We start from the raw sequence: 22307 nt of genomic DNA on the forward strand, positions 1-22307 counted from the left end.
AAGAGAGGGAGGGAGAGAAAGGGAGGGAGGGAGACGGGAGAAAGAAAACCTTTCAATTATTCCAAAGTGTGATTGGTTCAACCCACCTGTCCCAGACCTCCAATGCTCTGATGGCAAAACTTAGGAACAAAGTGGGTACCTGCCACCTGAAGCGTGGAAGCCAAATTTCAAGAACATTTTATCGGTTACCCAAAGGAAAATTCAGGAAATAAAGAACTGGAGACTTGGAGTAAATGTTTCATTTGTCGTGATGATCAAAAGATGGATGGTTAAAACACACACACTCAGACCCTGGCACCACCACTTCTCGTCCCGTCGGTTACAGGGCGAACACAACACCTCCGGGCCCCACTCACCCCCTCCTGCTGGGCTTCTCTTGCTGAGTGAATCCACTACTGCGCCTAGGACTCTGCACTTCACCCCGAATTCCTACCACCCCAGTTTTCAACCTCCTTCAAGACGGTGCCTGGATGCTCGGTGTCCGAGTGATGTGAAGAAAGTAGAGGAGGTGACCGAATGTGAAGCGGGCAGTGTTGCAGTGTCCGTGAGTTCTTCTCCATCTCTCTCTCCAACCTCTCTCCTCTCTCTCCTCCCACCTCATCATTGTTCCCCAGAAACAAACAGATGGCTTCACTGGTCAATTCTTTACACGTACAAACACCAAAAGCAGAGGAAACGCCCCTTGGCCACCCTCCCCCTCCCCCCAAACCCCAGTGCTGGGAGAGCAGCCAGCGGCGAGGGCTGCCTCGGGAACTGCAGCTGTCCGTCCGTCCTGGAAACTTCTTTGGCCTCTGGGCTTTTACCTGGAGGCCTCTTCCTTCAGCTCCTTGTTTTTCCGCACCTCCTCCGCGTGCTTGTCCTGGGAAGGAAGGAAGGGGAAAAGGCGGGTCACACAAGGCCGCCCTGGGATCCAGGGAAGCCGAGGGGCAAGAGGATCGGCAGCAAAGAATGACTGTCTCAGGAAGAGAAGAGCAGCGTCTGGACGGCAGCCTGAGGAGGGGCACACGGCGGCAGGCAAGACTCCCAGGAGGCAGGTGAGTGAGGCCAGCTGGTGTGACCCCAGGAGAGTGCTGCTTATGGACTTGGACCCCATCTCCCCCCGGGGCCCATCTCACAGTGACGTCGGAGCCCATCAGCCCGCCCTCCTCACCTTGCCACTCTGGGTTTGGAGACTATGTTGCTTGATTTAATATAAGAAGCCACTCAGGGGGGCTTGTGCTAGAGGAGCAGGAGGAACGAACAGGCCTCGTTGCAAACATCCCCTACAAATCACTTGCAGCTTGACTGCTGCCTTTGTTTCTTGACCATCTCTTAGTGAGAGTTGTTTTAAGTCCCTTGGTGGAAGATGAGGGCTGTTCAAATACGAATTAGCAGAAGAATTTTTACAAATGTTGCCCAACTCCAAAGAGTAGACTTTCTTACAAGTGTTGCAAAAGAACCCTCTTCAATTCCACCCAAGACACTGGAGATCTGATGCCAAAGACCCACCAGCTGCTTGACCTTGAGCAAGTCACTTCACCACTTAGGCCTCAGTTTTCTGGTCTTTGAAAAAGGGGGGATGTATGGAAACCTCTAGAATTCTATGATTTTAGTCTCCACCTCCAGGGCTTGTCATGGTCTGTGTTACGACACAGCTCATTGTGCACAGATCTGGGTCCTCTACCAGACAGTGAGTTCCTGGTGGGCAGGGACCATGTCTTTTTCATCTTTGTATCTCCCAGCTCCTCATATGGCACCTGGTCCCTATTGGAGCCTGTCATCATTGCATCCAAACATCAAGAATCAGCCTGGTGTAAGCCCATGGAAGCAGTCCAGGTTCCCAGGATATGCCTCAAGCTACAAATCTGTCCCGAGAGGCCCCAGAACTCTCCATGAGCAGGGAGTGGTCTGTCTAGGGCAGTGGTTCTCAAACTTTGATATGCAACAGCATGACCCAGGAAGCTTCTTAAATTGCAGATTCTCAGGCACCACCTCTAGAAAGCCTGAGTTAGTAGGTCGGGGTGGGCCCTTCCCACCAGGTGAGTTGGGTACAGATGGGCAGTGGACCACACAAATAATGGCACAGAAGGCATTGTTGAAGGGGTCCTTGGCCTGGTACAGGGCAGAAACAACACATTTAGCTCCCGCCCCAGCCCTTTGCTTTTATCAGTGGGTAAGGCTGACACCCCAGAAGAGTCAGTGACCCGGAAGATTGACACTCACTAAAGTATCTGCTTCTGAAAACTTGCTTCTTTGAGTCTTACCTCACCTCCAAAGCTATCACCTCAGGATGTGAACCATCACAATCATTCCAATTCTGAATCTACCTCCATTCTGTGTAGAACCTGAGAAGGTTTTTGGACTGTTGTTCCTTGCCCTCCTCACTAATGAAACACTGGTAGGGGAGATGTGAGCTGGTCTTCCTGAGACAGGTATTTAAAGAACCAACTGGACTTGGATCCAAAAAAGCTGAATTCTTGTCCCAGCTCCACTGCTTATTAGCTGGGTGACCCTGGACAGGTCATTTTACCTTCCCTGGCATGGTTTCCTCATCTGTAAAAAAGAGTATAATACCTGTCGGGCTTACAGGTGAAGCTAGGGGTATGGTGATCTAAAAGTGTTTTGCAAATAGTCTTTTAAATGCCATTTCATGGGTCTAGCTGCAATTATTTGTTTTGTATAAAGCCTCAGAGCCCATGCCCCATTCTTTCCCAGATTCAGACTTTTTTCTTAAAGAATTTGCTCCAAGTCATCCTTCAAATATTTGGGGAAGCCTGAGTTCAGACCCAGATCACTTCCCTTCCATATACTTGGTGGAGGCCTTGCTGCCACTTGAAGAATGAAGCATCAGAGGGGAGGGGCTGCCACATGCTGCCCAGTTCCAAAGCCTATGCAACACTCAAATCCCTTGAGAAGTAAACCAGATCTTTCTAGTAGCTGTGGCCAAGGGCCTGAGACTATAGGTGGATGGGCAGGAAGGGGCGGGAACCACGCTGCTCACCATGGGACGAGGCCACCGATCGGGTCCCGGGAGTCACCGCGCAGCAGGCGGCTCCTGGAAATAAAACACAGAGCTGGAGCTCTCCCAGGGGCTGCAGAAGAAACTGGGGCAGCCTTGAGACAGAGGAAATGAGGCCAGCATGTCTCAACAGAGTGGGCCATTATTCTGCTGACACGTGGGACCAACCCCAGTCTTGCTTTTCTCATATTTAGGTGACATCCTTTGGATTACTGACAAAAGCCAGCATATTGGAAACAGCTGTCACTCAATTGGTCCATGACAATAGGCTTGGAGAGAATCATGTTTCCTGTTCAATAGGCAACTCTGCACAGCATGCCCTTGGCCAAGAGCTCAAGTCACTATCTTTCATTAAATCAAATAACCCATTCAAGGATGAAGCCAGGAATTACAATTGCTTGCCTATCCCTACTCCCTTGCATTAGGCAGGTTTTCCCTAGAAAATAAGAGGCATAATCTCCCTAAATAATGAGATGTTTCAGTTGTTTTACTGGATAGAATTCCCTCCAAGGAATTCCAAAGCTCAGTTCATGTTTCTTGCCTATGAATGACTTCCCAAATCATTTCCTGGAACTCTCTGAGGAGCTAGACTAATGGAAATAACCACATTCCTGCCTAAGGTTGCTTTCTCCCTGAAATAATATGTAGGTCCATGTATACTTGCCATGAAAGGAAGGTAGAGCATCCCAGGAGCCTCCTCTCTCGCCTGGGACCACTTACCTTCTCTTGCAGGCGTTCCAACATGGCGGCAAGGTGGGCCTCCCGGTTCTCCTTGTTGGATTCCATCTTCTGTGCCAGTTTTTCCTTAGCCATCTTGATGAAGTTGTTGTTTTCCTCAATGGCTTTTTGGATCACCTCCCGCTCGTGTTCTCGTTTCTCTGCCAGGTGCTTCAGGAGCTCAGCTTCCTGGTACTGGGGAAGCACAAAGGGAGAAGGAGGCCCTTGATGGTGAGCATAGTGGGGTACATTTTTACCATCCTGGCTTACAAGCTCCCACACCCACAACACACACCTCCTTGAGCCTGGTCCCTGGTCTCCTGGCAGGAAGCAAGGAGACTTCCTGTATTCTCCCATCACCTTCTAAATGCCCGTGGGTCTCTTTTTCTCATTGTCTTCATTCATTCATTCACATATACCAATGTCCTTATACTATGTGCCAGGCACTATTCTAGCACTTTGGAAAAGAAAAAGTCTAGTAGAGGAAAAAACATACATAAATAACTATAACTGAGAGTGGCATGTGACATATGCCTTAAGAGGTAGAGAGAAAATGCCCTAGGAATTCAGGGGAGGAGATTATTTTCTCCTTGAAAGCTAAAGAAGTGCTTACACAAAGATGGCATCAGAATCAGGCCATGAAGAATGAATAGGAGATGCCAGAAGACATGCCAGCAGGTAGAAATATACAACACCATGATTTTCTCTTCCCCTCCTCCATTTAAAGAAACGTTTCCTTAATTACTCTTGTCACTGTGCATATAAGCCCACCTCTTGGTGACCTGGAGTGCTGTGTCTCATCCCCCCAAACCTAAGCTCCTAGACGCCAGGGACTTTTACTTCTGTTTCCCTCAGTGGTGCCTCATTCTCTGTCCCATACATGAGAGGTGCTGCCTAAATATTTATAGCTTGATGGTGACCTAAACCCCAGTTTGGGACACTGGCTCTCTTTTCCAATTCCCTCTTCCTCATGCTGGGCTGGAGGAAAGCAAGGGCAACTCTTACCTTCCGTCGTTCCTCAGCTGCTTCTAGTTTCTTCTGGATCTCTTCCAGTGATGGATCTCGCCGCCGGGGCAGGGAGGCATTGAACTCGGGCACCCCATCAAAGGAGGGCGGCTTCAGGATGACTTCAAAGGACTGGCCCGAGGTGCATTTGTTCAGCTCGATGACTTCCATGTCAGAAATTACACACCAGTTCAGGTCCACCGTGTCTGCTGCAGATGGCAGAAAAGGTGCTGCTCACCCCCCTGAAGAATCTGTGGGCACCCATAAAGCATGCACATCCTATGCATGGAAGATCTGGGGTCCTCGAGGCAAACCAGTGACCACAGTTTGGGGTCAATTCTGATCATTGGTACCTAAAATCAATGCACCCTACTGCCTAATGGCTCTGATAGGGCTGAAGGAGTTTGTAGCCAGGATAAGTTTTCGGGCTCCAAGAGTAGGGGTCCCAGGCTATGTGACTTCTGGTAATGGCTACAGCAACACCAGCTGCTTTAGCTTTTCCTTCCTCACAAGCCTTCTCCCATGGTTGAGCTGTTCCTCAAATCGTAATCTGTGGTGACAAACTATGGTGCATTTTATCTGCCACCCACCACCCATCCACTCTTGGTTCAACTAGCAGTCTGACGGCTCAGACCGATTACATCACTCCCCTCAATCCCTCCTACCCTGCTCTCTTCTTTCTCTCCAGTCAGCACTGTCTTTCCGCTGGCTTTGATCTTTTCTCCTACACTGTCTCCCACACCAGCCTAAACAGAAAAAACAATCTCAGGTGATCAGAGCACTTTGATCTCTCATTTCCAGACCAAACCCATCTTTTCTTTTTAACCCCGAGGAAATTAGGAGGCTACCTGCTCCCTGACCATCCCATGTCAGGACATCGCCATACAGTGCTCCCTGCCAGGGCCTCGGGCACCTCCCTGTCCTTAGACCCCGACAGCCTCGCCCTGGCAGAGTCCCCTCGGGCTGCTGTGGGCGGAGGTCGTCTTCCACCTCTGGACTCTCTTAGGACATCATCTGCCTTTCACGGAGGAGATTTGTCTACTGTGGAATGGAGTTATTCACACCAAGTTTTATGTTCTATTCTAAGTGCTCCTGAGGGCAGAATCTCTGTCCAATTAATCTTTGCATTCTCCATAGCATCGATTTGTTAGATGAATGGACAAGAGCCAAATAAAGATCCAGAGCACCCGGGAGATGGTCTGATTCAGACCTGTGACAGGCTGCCTAGTGCCTCAGGCTGCAGCCACACCCCCTGCCTTGGGCCCCCCCAGTCAGCTGTGATGATTTTACTGAATCTGGGAAAGAAAATGTGACATGGGGAAGGTCTCATGAAATTGGGGCATGGGACACCATATTCACAAATACAAGGCCCAGGAACCCCTTCACCCCTTATCATCCTAAATGCGGCCTTCACTTACCTTCATATTTATAGGATGACTTATTCAGTGGATCAGCCAGGAAACAGGAGCAGAACAGGGACACGAGAGGGAGTTCTTTCATCTTCTCTTTGTAGGCTGTGGAGACATCCCAGGCAGATGAGGAGGGTGCACCCTCCCAGCTTCAGAAGCCAGCATTGGGCAGGTCTGAGTGCCTGGTCAGAGGTGCCCAGGAGACACAGAGGTGCCCAAACCACCCACACCTGGGCTGGGGATCCCGCCCCCTTTCCCCAAGCTGCTCCGTGTAGGATTCCCAATGTCATTCACACCCACTGTGGCCCACCCACTAAAACCTGAGCTCTCCAGGGCACCCAGATAGCCCTGTCTTTCTCCCTGATACGTCTTCTCCACTCATTGTACCAAATTCAAAATGACCCCGGGTAAAGACCCCAAGCACGGGTGCCCTCACCCCTCCCTGACACTGCACCAGGCTGTCTCCCCACTCTTGCTGCGGGATATCTTTTACCCCAGGATGCAGGGAACCCACACTGTATCTTACTCCAAGGACTTAGCAGTGCTGCCAGGGTTAAGAGGCTGGGGAGAGAGGACGGTGTCCTTACCACCGTTGCTCTGGACCCTGGCCCCTCGCTGGGTGGCAAGGTCGGGTCATGAGCCTTCTCTGACCTTCCCAGCACAGCGGTCAAAGCCAGAGGGGTCGGCACCCACAAGGGCTGGAGCAGCTCCCACGCCACCAACAATTCCATCTGTGTTTGGGGGGATTTTGAACCGATGTGTTGGTTCAATAACTGGCCCACCCCTGCCGCCAGTTATTTTATTTCACAGCCCATGTGTGTTCCTGCCAGTTCCCTCCCGGCCCTGAGGCCAGTGTGTCTCGTATTATGCCCTGGCATGCTCAGGTGCCCTCCGTGCTAAGCTTCTCCCCTGTGCAGTGCCTGGGTGCTCTTTCCTCATTTCCTTCTACAAATTTGAAAACATAATTAACTGCAGAAATAATAGATATTTATTGTAGAAACTTAAAAAAAAAAAAGCAGATAAGCAAAAGGAAGAAAAACTTAACTGTGACCCCACCTGTGTCTGCAGAAAACCACTGTTAACCCAGGTGTAATTAATCCTGCCAGCCTTTTCTTTCTGCGTGTAAATAAGCACATACACACACGTACTGAAATACCCTGTGCTCTGGGGCCCCCATCACATAAGCAGTTTCTATACCTACCAGCTAGAGTCATGTTTTCTGGGATCTGGTAGCTGAATCTGGCTGACAGTCACAGAGGGGGTTTGTCACCTGCCCAGGAAGCTGTCACAACCCTGAGGAAAAGAGAGTATTTTAACACTGACACGTTATTCTCATAAGCAAGGTCTTTATGCAACAACGGAAGGAATCTCAGGAAGAACCTCTCAGGCTTCCACCCAAAACCTCTCCACACCAGGGCTCACTTTCCTGAACTCTGATCCTCAAAGGAACTCAGACCCATTTCCACATTACCCCAAGCAAGCTCAGTTTCAACGCATTACTGAGAGCTTCATAATTGACTTCCCAGTCTTGAGCCACCCTCCCACCCAGAGTTCACAAACATGGTTTTCCCAAAGTTGTACTGGTGAAGGGGTGATGTCTGTCTCCCTGCCTGGTGCAAAGCAAGGGTTAGGGTAAGACAAAATCCTAAATCAGAACCACTTGGAAGTTTTTCTAAAAATAATTGTATATACTGAATTTATGTCTATACACATCCCCAGACCTCTTCCTGGCCAATTCTGATGTGGAAGGAGAGGGAATTGGAGAATATTAAAATACCTCTTCAGAAACCCTCTCATCACCCTGAGAATCACTGACCTAAGGTCTCCTTGAACCAATGTAAGGCAACCTTGGACTATAAGAAGAGTCAAACTTTCAGGAATAATGTCATCAAAATGTGGTTTGTGCAAAGATAGAAATCAGCATGCACGGGTTATTGTGGGAGCATGAAGAAGCAGCTCAGACTCAGTCTGAGGTCTGGGAAGCAGGAACAGCCCCCCTAGAATGAGCAGCATCTGAAATGAATCTTAAAAGTTGAGTCAGAATTAGGCAGGAGACAAGGAGGGCATTTGGTGGAGACAACAACACAGGCAAGGCTACACAGGTGAGAAAGCTTGGTATTTACGGGGCCCTCAAGCTGTTTGATGTTGGATCATAAAATGTGAAGAGAGGAGAGGGGGTGTGAAAAGAAGATGGAGGGAGGGAACAGATCTGAGAGTGTCTGGGAGGCGACAGGGCTCCACTGAAGGTGACTGTCCAAGAGAAGGAGGAACGGTCAGCTGTGATGGCCGTCATTAAGCACACTTGATTATTGACCACCCTCAGTAGTCATTAGCCAATGTCATCATGAGGCAAAGGGACTCTGAGACCAACTTGGAGCCCCTTGCCTTCCCATAATGAGGATGTTTTCCCTTTGGGGACCAGGTCCATACTGGCTTGGAACTCCAGCTTTGGGGCTAGACCAGTGTGGAGTCAAATACAGGCTACATCTCCCTTCTTACCTGTCACTAGTCACTTCACAGTTCTAAGCCTTGCTTTCCCATCTAACTTCTGCACAGAGGTGTACAAATTTAAAGAGAAAAGCATATGTACGGCATCCAGCAGAAAGGAGGAGTTGAATAAACGTTAGCTTCCTTTCCTTGGCCTTTCGCATCAATGTAGCTCTGCAGGTGCCAGCCCCTGCTTCAGAGTCATCATCTCTGGTCCTCACCATAGCCCTGCAAGGCTGTCTCATTGTCCCCCTTTACAGATTTGGGAACTGAGGCTCAGAGGGTTTATGTGACTTGTTCAGGGTCAGAAGTAGAAAGTGAGAGGGCTGAGGTTTGAACCAGATCTAGCTGGCTTTTTAAAGTTCTCCTTTCCCTGAAGCATCTCCTTGTTCTTGTTGTTGTGTTTTCCAGCCAGAGGCCCTGCTGTGGCCTTCCCACTGCTGCACAATGGGCCTTCTCTCCTTGGGAGTGAGGTTGATCCTGACAGTACCAGTGAATCTGAACCAGGAGGGCAGGCCTGGGAGCCTGGGCACAACATCCCTTGTCATCCCTTGTCTCCATCCTGCACAATCTGATTGACGAGTCCACTGGCCTGGAATGAGTAAGCCCTTGCTAGGAGAGGCAGCCAGACTCAGACTTGAACCTCAGCGATGGATCAGAAGTGGAGGTCTGAATAGATTGGGGCAGGGGGGGGAGCGGAGTAGAGACAGGGAAGAAGAGAAGAATACCTGAGAAAGAAAGGGGACTTAGATGGGCTATTTCTGTGGAAGTCAGTACTTGGAGTCAGGGAACATGCCCCACAACCTGACCTGGAATGACAAGAAGACACGACACTCAGGGGACGCTTTACAGATGATAATCCCATTCAACCACATTATCCCAGTTGATAGTCATAGGAGTCTGTACTGGGTTGACAAGACAGGTATCACCTGCTTCGATTTCAGATGAAGAACCTGGGTTCAGAGAAGTTAAAATTTTTGGCTACGGTCATACAGCTTCTAGGAACCCCATCTTCTGACTTGTAGGTTCTTCCCTGTGGTCAGTGATTCCACCATGGTCCTGGGGACTCAGGGAAAGCCAGTGTGGCTGAGGGATATGACTTAACAACAGCAACAACCACAACAACAAAAATATGCATTAAGTGCTCTCTACATGGAAGATACTGTGCTAGGACTTTTAGGAGCAGGAGAAATGAGGCAGAGAGTACAAAAGATCAGAGAGCCAGAGAGAGAAGACCAGGGCAAGGAAGAGGAGGCAGCATAGAGGTGAGCAGAAGTATGGGTGGTCAAGGGATTTGAGTTTCTCAGGGCTGGATTCTGCATAGTTAAAAATATGTGTCTATGGAGCACCTACTACATGACAGACCCTTTCCTTTTAATCTTCATAACAACCTTTTGAGATAGGACTTACTGTACTTGTTTTATAGATGGGGAAATTGAGGCTCAGAGAGATTAAGTGATGTTTTCAAATTCACTCATTGAGAGAGGTGGTCAGATTCAAACCCAAATTGTTTCAAAAGATCTCAGCTACCAGTGTTTATATATTGTCTGATTTGTTTTTCAATACAGTTTGCATATGTGTACCATTGGGTATATGGGGCCCTTATAAATCCTCATGGCAACAATCAAGTCATTTCTAATGCACTCAAGACCCAAAAGATGTTGCTACCCATGGAACACTCTGAGAAAGGATATAGAAGAAAAGGGGGTGGGGGGAGGGAAGGAGTCTTATGGACACAGCAATGCAAAGGGGTCCTAAGCCATTGGGTGGTGGCAACAACAGCAGGGTGCTTGACATTATCTTTAACTAAACTGTGGTATCAACTTTTAGTGGGGAGGACCACACTCACCTCCCCAGATGCAGCCCAGCTGTGTGAAGACTCTAGACTTTCTCATGGGTTAGACCCAGACTGGAAGCACGCCACTTGGAAGAGCCAGTTATGATAGCCCATGGCCTTGAGGGCCCTTCGGAACCACTCTTAGGTCTCTGTTCTCCCATCGTGGCCACCTCCAGCCCAGGCCATTCTTCTGGGAACATCAATCTAGCTCCAATCCCTAGTATGGCCCAAGAGCCCACAAACCAGCTTTAATCCTAGACACATGGGCTCTGCAAGCTTCTCACAGCACCATGGAGTCTGTTAAATGGCTGGTGGTTTTGTCATGCTGTCATGGTCTTCAATGGAGTGAGGCCACCAGGCCCATCCTGGGATTTACAGAGAGAGGCAGGAGTAAGGGGTATTAGCTCAAGTCAGAAGAGACAGAATGCCAGGAATTTAGGAAGGCAGAACAGAGAATAAGTGACAATAGAGGTCAGAGTTGGCATGAGGCTATGAGTTCAGGCCCATTAGGAAGGAGAGTCTATCCAAGACATCAGACATCAGAGCATTAGAAGGCAAAACCCAGGGCTGAGGCAAACCTCTGGTTCTCTCAGATGCTCCCCTCGTTTTCTGTTAAGGCAGAAGCCAGTCCTAGAACTTAGGTCGCTTCTTAGGAAAACCAGGAGGCTGACCAGACCCAGAGGTAGCAAAGATCAAAGGGGTCCCAACTGGTGGATGGTATCATAGTCCCTCATCCAATTACTACCAAACCAGAGCTCAAACTCAGAACTGACTCCTGATTCTTGCCCAGTGCTAGCTCCCAAATGCTTTTCACAGGCACATATTAGTTGGTCAAGAGGCAGGGCCTCCCTGTCCTGCCAGTTATTGATTTGGCATGGCAGGTGGTAAGAGAACTCAAACTGCAGATGACAAAGGTGAGAGTGCAGCCTTATCCCGGGTTGTGGTAATTTCCATTCTGCATAAAGGATCAGAGTGGAAGTCCAGGATGCAATGCCTATAACCTCACAATGCCTTTGAAACTACTTAGCCATGTGCCAAGGGTGTAGACTGGGTTAATTTGGAATGGGGGAGGCCCGATGGGCTGGCATGCAGGGTGCATTGGGACTGACTACTAGAATAAGAATAGGAAGATCACAGAACCTCCTCACCAGTGAAGGGGATTGTACTTTATACCCTATTTAGTAGGGCACTGTTGATATTTTTTGACTAAGAAGAGAGGGGAATGGTGATGCTGGTGATAGCAGCAAAAATAATATCTAACACTTCTCAAGCACCTACTTTGTACCAGGAAAATCACAGACATTATCTTAGTTTATTCTTAAGCAGTTCTTTTAGAATGAGGAAATTGATGCTTGGCAGCTATGGAAATTACAGTCATACCTCTAGTAAGGGGCAGAGCTGGAATTTGAGTATAGCTGTGTTTGGTTCTAAAGCCCAGCTCTGTCATTTCGTTTTATTGCCAGTACAAAAAAATTCATCTGGCAGCTTCAACTTGGGAAAAAGATTAGGAAAGGAAGAATGGCAGCCAAATGTAGGCACAAAAGTGATGGGGACCCGTCTTGACTGAGTTATACTTTGGATTTTTTGTATCCCACCCCCTACTGTCTTCCCATTTGCAAATTAATGCATACATTTCCCTGGCTCCAGCATCTAACAATCTGTGTTCACAAATGCAAGCAGTCACACATTTTAGTTGATGGCTTGAACCACCAGCGTAATTGGTAAAATAAATTAGTGATAACGCCACAAAGCAGAGACCCAGGCCATAAAGAGACAAGGTACAGAATAAGGAAGCTTTGACTGGGGGCAGGGATAGCTGATAGAATAAAGCTTTGGCTAAAGTGGAATCTCATGGTGGGGGCTGTGGAGGAGAAGTGGACAGCCAGTGCCCAGTGTGCACAGAAGTCAATGTGTAATGCCAGGATTTCAAGAAAAGAAAGAGCTTTAATGCAAGGTCAACCAGCATGGAGACAGGAGGCCAGGCTCAAGTCTGTCTCCCCAGGCTGGGGGAGAAGTAGGATTTTATTCAACTAGAATTGAGGACGCCTTGGGAGGTGGGATGAGATGATGTGGGGGTGATGAGATGATGTAGGTCTGGAGGCAGGGTTAAGTGGAACATGCTTTCCCATCCAACGCAGGATCAAATAATGGCAGACCTAGCACGATGAGGGGCAGAGATCTGAGTATTATACTTAAGGATATGTTCCTTTGGGTCAGAGTTTTGTTGCTTTGCACATATGCAGTTAGGGGTAGCCAGGATCTTCTGATTTCATCCAGTTTGAACTGGCCCATAGGGCAGATGTAGAAAAAAAAAATAGGGACTAGGTGGGATAGGGCATTACTAAGGACTGGGGTATTAGCAGGGCATGGCCAGGATAATCAAGGAGTGTGGTCTGGAAAGCAAGGCAGTTTCAAACTACCCATCTCTAGCCAGCCAGTGGTTCTCAACTATGAGCAGTCTTACTCCTGGGAAATGTGAGGGACTTTTTGATTATGACTAGACTGGGGATGTTCCAGGCGTTTAGTGGACAGGGGCCAGGTAGGCTAAACACCCCACAATGTGCACAGTGATCTCACACAGTAAACAACTGTCCCTTCCAAAATACCACACCCTCTTCCCTGGTGGCCAGCAGTGGGACAGGACTTCAGCTCTGGATTCCAATGTCACAGTGCCCTTCACCTTCATAATGCCCGTGTCCTTCCCCTGTGCAGCAGCCTGGATAACAGGGAAGAGCCCACATGGGGGTCAGTGGAGCAGGTTCTAATGCAAAGATGGCATGCAGAAGGGCTTTTCTGGGTGATCAGAAATGGTGGCCCACAGTTCTAGGTTCTCATATGCACCTCTGTCTGCCCACATGGCCAGAGTGAGAAAACATTTTATTTATCACTGCAAGGAATGCCCGGGCAATGCCATCAGGATGTGTCAAATCCCATGTGGACTATCTGAGGGATAAGAAGGTAATGCACTTCCAAGTGGTTTGAATAGAGGAGTCCCTGGCAAGGGTTTAGAAAACAAATAGAGGACCTCTGGCACTGAATCAGGAACCTTATCAGCATGGAAGCAATGATTCCTGACCCAGGGTCATCTGCCCACAAGCAGTACAAGAAGACGGCACTTTAGGTCTGCACTCTATTATCAGTCTTTAAAAAAAAAAATATCCATTGAAGTTATATATTTACCTAAATTAAGCTGCAAGAGCTAACTTAAATGTCATATTTCTTTGCTTTTGGCTAGAATCATATCTTCTCAGTACACTAATGCTGATTGTTCCATGCTGATCAAAAGGCTCTGATTGGTGGCCAGATGTCTTCTTTGGGTTAAAATAAAAGAATAAGATAAATGATTTTTTCATGAACGTGGTTTTCATTCTTTCCACAATATTTCTTGCATATTTAAGCCTTCTGCTTAAATCCTAGATCCTAGAATAATCACAGGGGTTTTTGATGGTGAAAAAGTGAAACTGGCCCCCTGGGTGGAGCCACAGAGCTTTTGGGGGTTATACAGATGCTCAGCAGCTTTCTGCGTACTCTTCCACGGTAATATTAGCCATGTCAAAAAGGGAGAAGTGGGTACAGAGAACCCACTGAGAGGGATGAGTGAGACAGACAGAAAAACTGGGCAACACAGAATATTGTTTGATTCAGACTTTGGGGGACTGGCACTTGTCTAATCAACCCCCTTGCATTTGCATCCAAAGGCTTCAAGAAAGAAGAGAGAGTGGGGACAGCGGTCAAGAGCAACTTCCCGAGTGTGCCTGGCAGGCTTCAGGAATGGGGCTTTAGTTGTGCTTCTAGGCAATAAGGAGGTGTCACCTATTGACAGAGACAAAACTCTGGAGGCTCTGTCTGGGAAGCCCACCATAGTTTTATTATTTAGGTTGTAAAGTGATGTTGGGAGGCAAGCCAGGGAAGTAAAATTAGGGCTGGAAAATTGAGAGCCCAAATTAATCCACAGTAATGGGATGTTCTGGGATATTTTTTATTTCCAATTCAATATGGGCAGAAGAATCCACATATCAGAAGTTCAGAGGCATGAAGTTCAATTCAGGATTGCTCGATAGAATGAAGACACTGTCACCGCAAGCACCACGGGGTGCTGTGGCAGCCACAAGCCCCCCAAGTCAGATGCACTTGGAGGCATCAGCATACAAAGCAAGCCCTTGTGATCTCACTCCTCATACAACAATAATGCATATATTATAGGGCTTTACAGTTTACCAAACACTTTCAAGTGGATCACTTTTCTCTTTTATAGATAATGTTTTATTACAAACGTAATATCTTATTTCAGAAAATCTATGTGATGGAGAGAAGAAAATAAATCCCCACAGCTTGGCTGCTTTAATGCTATTGGCATTTCCTTCTAGTTTATTTCCCCCATGTCTATTATTTTTACATAGTTGTAACAGGGCATATATATTTTATCATTTTGTTCTCCCCAAATCCTATGAAATAGATATGATACCCATTTTACAAATGATCAGCTCAGGTAAATAAACTGGTTTGCCCAAGTAGAAAGTGATAAAAGTGGATTTGAACCAAAGTTGCCTTATATCAAAGCCCATGCTGTTTCCAATAAGTGTCCTCGCATCCAAGGCCATCCACAAACGTAAGCAAGATGGGCAATTGCCTGCTGCACGTGGTTGAGGGGCACACAAAGGCTTGCCTGGCCCAAATCTGCCTCCCTACCATCAGGGTCCTCAGTGCTTAAAATTCTCACCACTAAGCTCTGCTCTGGGTCAAGCATAGCCTCAGAACGTCCCAGTTAAAATGTGCACACACGAGTTGTTAAGTGTACTAAGTTAAATCATTTTCATATCAGCAGAGAACAAGCACTAAAACTCGTAGCCATTTCCAGGGGTCAAGCTCTCTGCCCATTCTTCAGTCCCATAGACTGAAGGAGCCAAAGCTCTAGTGTGTCCATTCACCACACTTTTGTTGGGTGAGAAAATAGGGACTCCAAAGAGTCCAGTGCCCTGTCCAAAGTTTAGTAGTAGCAGAAGAGCCAAGCTTCAAGTCCATATTTAACTGGAGGAGTCTCTTATCTGCCCGTTTTCTTTCTTCTTCAATGCTTTGAAAGTTTTACATCTTATTTTTATTTTTAGGTTAAAATCATATACATCTGTATCCTAATATTTTAAGAATAAAACAGTATCTAAACATTTTCCTTGTGTGGGATGAGAGATTAAGCAAAATTTCACTTCCTCTCTCTCTACAAACCTAGTTTTGTCAGAATGATCTGGATTTTCATTCCAGATTATCATTATTGAATTTTTTCTTATATTATTCATTTGACAAATATTTCCTGAGAACCTGCTATATGCATTGTGCTAGGTACTGGGAATGCAGGGATGAATATAACAGACATATTTCTTAGCCTCAAGATATTTGATATCTGCATTCAGCTTTATAAGTATTAATTATGATTTGACAATAACTCTAAATAGCAGCGTTTCCTTGGTTCACAACTAATATTTATACCATTTTTTTTTGTATTTAAGTAATTTAATATTTTTTGTTGTTGCTGTTAGCTAGAGTACCTCGTGGACTACCCCACTGGGTCTTTCACCGTTGAATGTGAGCTCAGCTCCTTTCTCTGGATTCGCTTTGCCTGATTTGTCTTCTGATTTCTCGGGTTGCCTGAGCCCGTCATTACCACGCTCACCGACCACCCTCAGGCACCAGCTCAGACCCCGACTGCCCTGTCCTCTTCTCCTGCCCCCCACAGCCCACCTCTGACAGCAGGGCCTTCAGAGTGGGGGACACACAGCTATCAATTTTAACATACAACAAAGACCGGTGAACTTTGGTGACGAAGGACAGGTGTGAGGAGTAGGGTGTGCATGTGTGTGTGTGTACGTCTTCCTGTCTTCCTAGTGGGACTAGAAATGTAAAAACCTGAAAAAATGATTTAAAAAAAAATGGCTGGGGTGAGGGGAGTAGGGAGATATGGGAACTCTGTGCTTTCAGCATAATTTTTCTGCAAACCTTTTTTTTAAAAAAAAGATGTTTTAATGGTGAGGAAGGGGCTATTTTTTTTGGTCTTCACCCTCCCCTCAGAGAAAAACAGAAAAATAACCTCAGAGTGTACATTTCTAAATAAAGCAAATGATAATTTAATAAGCAAATCAAATTATGCAAGATGCATGTTTATTTCCCAAGATAAAAAAAAAAAAGAGTTCTATTATCTAAAAGATATTCTAAAAATTCTATTATGTATTTTCCCTCCAAATTTCTATCCCTGCCATAAGGGTCCCATTTCTCCCCACTAATAACTTCAAAGTCTCAGAATTTTACATCTCCATATGAGAATCTCCAGATAAGTTAGAAATAATATAAAGATATCAAGGGGGATGTAGGGAGCCTTTCTTTGGTTATGATTTTGTTTTTTAAATATCCAATAGCTTAGAATCAATAACACAAAAGATCTGCACTTTTCCTTTCTTTCTATGTGGTTGAATTAATGCACTTACTATCTCTTTCCCTTTATCTCCCTCTTACCTTCTTTATTTTCTTTGCCCTGTGTCCTTCTTCCCTGTTCCACCAGTCTGGATCCCATTTCATCAATCTTTGTCACTTTATTTTAATTTTTATCAATCTGCCCACTTGTCTCCTATCGGACAAATGTGGCTAAAGTGGCCTAGTCAAATGAGAGAGCAGCTAGCCTAGCCTGGCCCTAGGCTTTCTTTTTATTGACTCAAAACAGAATCTAGATATTACCGTTCAGGTAAAAATGCAAAAGACTCCCACTGCCCATCACCAATAGTGTTTCTCTTCAACAGTCTGCTCAGACCAAGCCTCTCTGCCTTTGAGGGGTCCCGTAGAACAAAATATCTCCCTAAAGGAACATGGTATACCCTTTCCAACAATACTTGGATTCATTTTTACCTTTTGGGCAACTATTTTGTTTCTGGGACTGAGGACACATGTAGATAAGATGGTTCTCCTAGCAAAGAGTTCACAGTCCAGGAAAAGTTTTCCATAGGGTTATAGTCTTAAAGTAAGAAGAGGTACTCGGAAGTCATGTAGCACAATGTTTCTCAAACATTTTTGACTAGGACCCATCATAAAAAGTAAATTTAAATTAAATTAAATTAGATTTGGGACCCACATTTTATATCATGACCCAGTATGTATATATCATGATATTGACACACAAGGGTGCACCCACACACATGTTGTTACTGATTATTTACACATATAAATGTACATACACATAAATATATACATAGCTGAAAATATATAACTAAAAAAAGATACAAGAAACACTATTTACCCCACTATATGGGATGTGCTCTGACTTTTCTACTCTATTTCATCCCATTTTATTAAAATATTACCAGTTACAAACCCACAAAATTATTTTCACAATCAACTAAAGGGTCTCAATCTGCAGTTTGAAAACACTCATCTAGACTAATCTCCAACACAATGCAGAAATCCCCTCAATAACCCCCCCGTTGGGTGGCCATCCAACTTCTGCCTGAGTACCCTTAAGTGAGGAGGGGCTCACTTTCTACAAGGCAGCACGCTCTGTGGGGGACCCACCTAGCAGTGAAAGATCCTCACTCACTCCAGACCTGTTCCATAAGTGGTCTGGGTGAAGCAGGGGACCCCAAGAGGGCTGGAACCTGCTGACAGGTGCTCAGCAACTGGTGAAAAGTGGGCTTCAAAGAGGGGTGAAAGCACAGATCCTAGCAGAAAGGAGAGGGACTTGAGGGAAACTGAGGAGAGAGGAGGTTGGCTGGCTCTAGTAATTGTGGCAGAAGAGCTGGGAGAGTCTGGTTCCCTTCTGTGGGAGCTCCTGATCAGCCCTTTCCCCCTCCTGCCTCCTCACTCCCTCCCCTACACCCAGCACTGATTGTTTCCTCATCTAACTGATGATCTCATTCCCCCTGGCACCCTGACTCCCAGCCAGTGGGGGGAGGTTTCCTTCCCCCAAGGGGGCCTCAGCCTCCAGTTGAAACAGATTCCCCCACATTCCTCTCAACCTCCCCACCCACCCAGTAGGATTTCAGCAGGTCATCTCTGGCCATCCCCACCCTATATTCTTCTCCTCTTGAGACATGGGGGTATCCCTGCCTGAGATATTCAGACAAGGGCTGCCTAAATATTTCTGAGCTCCCAAAGGGTGCTGGAGACCCACCCTTTTTCCGGACAATGAGACTCCTCCACATCTTATTGTGTCTTCCCAGGAGAAATAAAACAAAGGCAGCCCTGCCACGTGGGGACAGAGCTGGCTGCTGGACATCAAATCCCAGGGTCCCTGGGATGAGAAAATAACAATGCCCAAACTCCTGGTGAGGAAGGGGTCTGGCCTCAGCCATGGTCAGGGACCAGGGCGTGGCAGTTCTATGGGCTGCAGTTTTCAGCTTTAGAGCCAGCCCTGCCCCAGGTAGACTCAGGCTGACCTCAGGGTGGGGCGGGGCAAGGAAGAGGTGGTGATCTCATTGTATCCCTGGAACCAAGGGAAAAAGTAATCTAGTGCAGAGATAGAGGGGAAAGAGAAGAATGGTGATAACAATGGGGCGGGAGACAAGAAAGGCTGTGGCTAAGGATGAAAATGCAAAACACTGGACCGCTTCTAGTAGGAAAAGGTGTGGGGGTCATAGCCAGCTCCGGGAGATGCCAGACTCTGAACAAAACCTTTCTCCCTCAGGAACAAAACATTTTCATGCAGAAATTATTGACCGTGCACAGCTGACCCAAAAGAAACCCTAGCAATTCCCACCCATCCTCTCTGTTCTGAGCTCTAGAATAAAATTAATGCCTGTGGCCCTCTGCTGAGGGCTGTTTTTCCTGCCTCATCCTATTCCCCCCAGGATTTGACAAAGTTTAATTGATTGAGCAAAACCAAAGGCAATACAATAGGTGCCCTCAGTTTCTCAGATTCCTGACGTCCCCCTCTCTGCTGCTGCTCTGTTATTTATTTTTCTTTTCTTTTTCCTGAAAAGCCTTAAATAATTTGCATTTCATTTCTACTTACCTGCAGTCCAGTTAGAAGCGAGCTGCTCTCTTCCTCACTCTCTCAATCAGTGGTACCCTGGGCTTCTCTCAACATCAGCACCACGGCTGGGCTCCTGCCATGACATCATCTCCCAGCTCTGTGATTGGCCAACAGGGGTTGCTTGGCAATTGGACAGTCTCCTCTGGTGGAGCAGGGATTGCCTGTGTGAGTAACTCTTAGCAGGCCAGGGAGGGAAAGGATGATGTCAGACAAAGAGCCTGCTTTCTCTGCTGCCTGTGGAGCTGGGGAAACAGGGGATGGGGGTCGGGATGAAGAAGAAATGAGGGAATGGTAGGGAAAAGGTGGTGGGGGGAAGGCCTGGCTTGCAAGCTGAGCCACCCAGAGAGAGCACCTGGAGAGGGGGCATGATGGATGATTTAGAGAATCTTTAGCTTTTTCAAATCTGGGGGTGGGAGAATATGGAATATAGAGGAGAAATAAGAAAGAGCAGATGATCCCTAAAAATAGCTTCATGGAGGGCTTGGTATCTGGTTTCCAGCCCTGATCAGAAGGGCTGGTGGGCTTGAACACTGATTCGGAAGGCAAGGAAGAGCTGCAGAAAACCCAAGCCCTGGAGCTGGTTAAGACTTGGCATGGGGGTCAGAGGAGAGCAGGGGTCTCCTTTCGTGCCACCTGCTGTGCCATTGGCCACACCCTTCCTGCGGCATTTGGCCAACAACTGGTAGGTCCCCTCTGCCCACCTAGCCCACCTGGGCCTTCCAGAGTGAGCCACAGGTAGGAAAGACCATGTATGAGGCTGAGAGTTATCACTACCCTGCGGGGGCGTAGAACCCGGGCGATTCCTAAATGTAGTGGAACCCTGAGGAAGGTGATTCCCACCATGGGATCCAGGGAGGGCAGAATGCTGAGTAAGACAGTTGGGAGCTACCGAGGGGAACTTCGGAGCCTGCTCACCCTCAACCAGGGGAGCTGGGGATGGGCAGGATGAGGCAGTCAAGGGGGCAAGGCAGCCTGCTGGAACGAGACCCCCTTCTCCAGAGCACCTTTCCCAGTGAAAGCCTCCCTCGGCATTCTCCCCATTCCCCCACTCCCACGGCATGTGAGACCACTTCACACAACATCCCCTCGCCCTGTTCGAGGAGGGTTTGTTTAACAAACATTTCATGGACTTGCGCCTTCTACCACCACGCCCCTGTTGAATGAGAACACGCACGATGACAAAAAGTTACCTTGAATTCAGTCCATGCTTTTAAACTATTTTTAAAAATGACGATAGCATCAATAAGCATTTGAAAGCAGTGGTCCTGCCATGTAGAAAACATGTGTATTCACTCTACAGATATGCTGGGGCATAAGTGGATTTTCAGACCTGAGCACTAATCCCAGCCCTGCACCCCACGGTGGGATGCCCTGGGCTGGCATTTCACTGCCAAGTGCGCTGTACTGTGCTCCAGGGGGCCCCATGTGGACATACATGGCTAAAACCCCCACTTCACATCAGGAAGGGAAAGCAACAGCTAGACTGCGGTCCCACCCCAGCCAACCACGTTGTTGGTGGACATCATAATGAATGACAGTCTTTGGACTTTACAAAGCACATCCACGCTGGTTCTGTCTTTTAATCCTCTCAGCAGTGCTGCAATGGCAGCAGGACAAATAGCATTATTCCTGTTTAACATTCAGTAAGTATCTTTGAACAACACGTTTATCATGCATGCCACATGCCACTAACCAAGGACCCTTAGGCCCTAAGCCGGCCCATTTCAAAGGGGAGCAGGAGTTCCATAGGAGAGCAGAAATGGTTCCCTAAACATGTGGAGGCAACAGAAGTCGCACTGTCTGCCAGGCTGGAAGCTGGAATCCAAGAAAACCCCAAACAGGTGACAGCCCTTGCCCTTGCGGTCAAGGGATCCCCTCTCCCCTCCCCCACTCTCTTTCCTCTTCCCTCCCACAAATCTGCTGGCCCCAGGAAGGGGGAGGGGGGAGGAGACAGTGAGTTGCCATGGTGATGGCAGCCAATCAGAGAGCCTCCACCACTAGCGGAGGACAGCTGCCAGGTCTCCCTAACTGAGTGGAAGGAGGGTGGGGCTGGAACGGGAGGGGAGAAGGGATGGGCAGCGCTGACCTGGGGCCCAGAGATCGAGATGGGAAGAAGGGAAATGGGGGAGCCTCTGTGGCACTGTCTAGATAGTAGCTACTACTTGCACAGTAGTACAAGCCTGTGGTGGGCATTAGATATATATTAGAGATATATCAGGCAATCTCACCACAGCCCTGAGAGAAAGTGATTACCCAACTCATCTGATAAAAGAAACAGACACAGATGGCAAAGGTCACCCAGCTGTTAAGTGGTAGGGCTCAGATTTGAACTTCAGGAAAACACGCATTTTGGGGGAAGATATTGGGAAGGGCGAGAGCGACGCAAACCAGGTGGAACCACCACCCCTGAGAATCTTACTGGACAGGAAAATCCAGGTGCTTCCCTGAGGTGGTTGGTCTAGGGCAATGTGGGGACGAAAAGAGGAGGCTATAGAAAGAAACATAATGTAGGAAAGTGTGGTAAGCATCATTTCTGAAGGATAAAGGGTGCAGAGGGACCAAAACCAGAAGGGAAATCAGGAAGGTCGAAGCTAGGAAGATCAGCAGGGTGGAATGGCCATCAGGGAGCAGGTAGAGAAGAAGGCTGGAGGGGCTCTGCGTTCCTCAAACCTCAACGTTCAAAGCTCCCATGAGCTTCGCTGAGACAGGTGGGCGAGCAGAGCTGTCCCTGGACCTGCTGAGTCAGCTTTGGATTGAGTCAGTTGACTGTGATCAATGCAGCCAAACGCAACAGCTGGACCTTAGTCAGGGGGCATGGGACCACAGCGTGCAGCCCTGCAGCCTCGC

The 22307-nt window shown here is 47.6% G+C and overlaps 1 protein-coding gene across 4 annotated transcripts; it reads right to left on the minus strand.

Annotated features, from left to right (window-relative positions):
* Positions 1-223: 223 nt before the first annotated feature.
* On the minus strand, positions 224-19548 carry STMN4 (stathmin 4). Of its 4 annotated transcripts, XM_037813421.1 has the most exons (8): positions 19440-19548; positions 7331-7422; positions 6139-6234; positions 5386-5466; positions 4721-4929; positions 3719-3910; positions 2981-3034; positions 224-859 (listed from the first exon to the last, which is right to left on the minus strand). In XM_037813421.1, exons 2-7 carry the CDS (start codon positions 7341-7343, stop codon positions 3014-3016), a joined length of 612 nt encoding a protein of 203 aa, XP_037669349.1. In that variant the 5' UTR covers positions 7344-7422; positions 19440-19548; the 3' UTR covers positions 224-859; positions 2981-3013. The 4 variants fall into 4 exon arrangements, with proteins under 4 accessions (XP_037669349.1, XP_037669351.1, XP_037669348.1 ...); XM_037813423.1 differs by lacking the exon at positions 5386-5466; XM_037813420.1 differs by lacking the exon at positions 2981-3034.
* Positions 19549-22307: the final 2759 nt, after the last annotated feature.

Source organism: Choloepus didactylus, chromosome 20 (assembly GCF_015220235.1).
Source record: "Choloepus didactylus isolate mChoDid1 chromosome 20, mChoDid1.pri, whole genome shotgun sequence".
Lineage (NCBI taxonomy): Eukaryota > Metazoa > Chordata > Mammalia > Pilosa > Megalonychidae > Choloepus > Choloepus didactylus.

Bases quoted from the DNA above. Each gene is read 5' to 3' on its own strand.
- STMN4 (XM_037813420.1), bottom strand. The intron at 5,467-6,138 runs GTAAGTGAAGGC...TTTTCTGTTTAG, and splicing joins GTCATCCTATAAATATGAAG to GCTGGTGTGGGAGACAGTGT. The intron at 3,911-4,720 runs GTAAGAGTTGCC...GTGCTTCCCCAG, and splicing joins CAGCTGAGGAACGACGGAAG to TACCAGGAAGCTGAGCTCCT.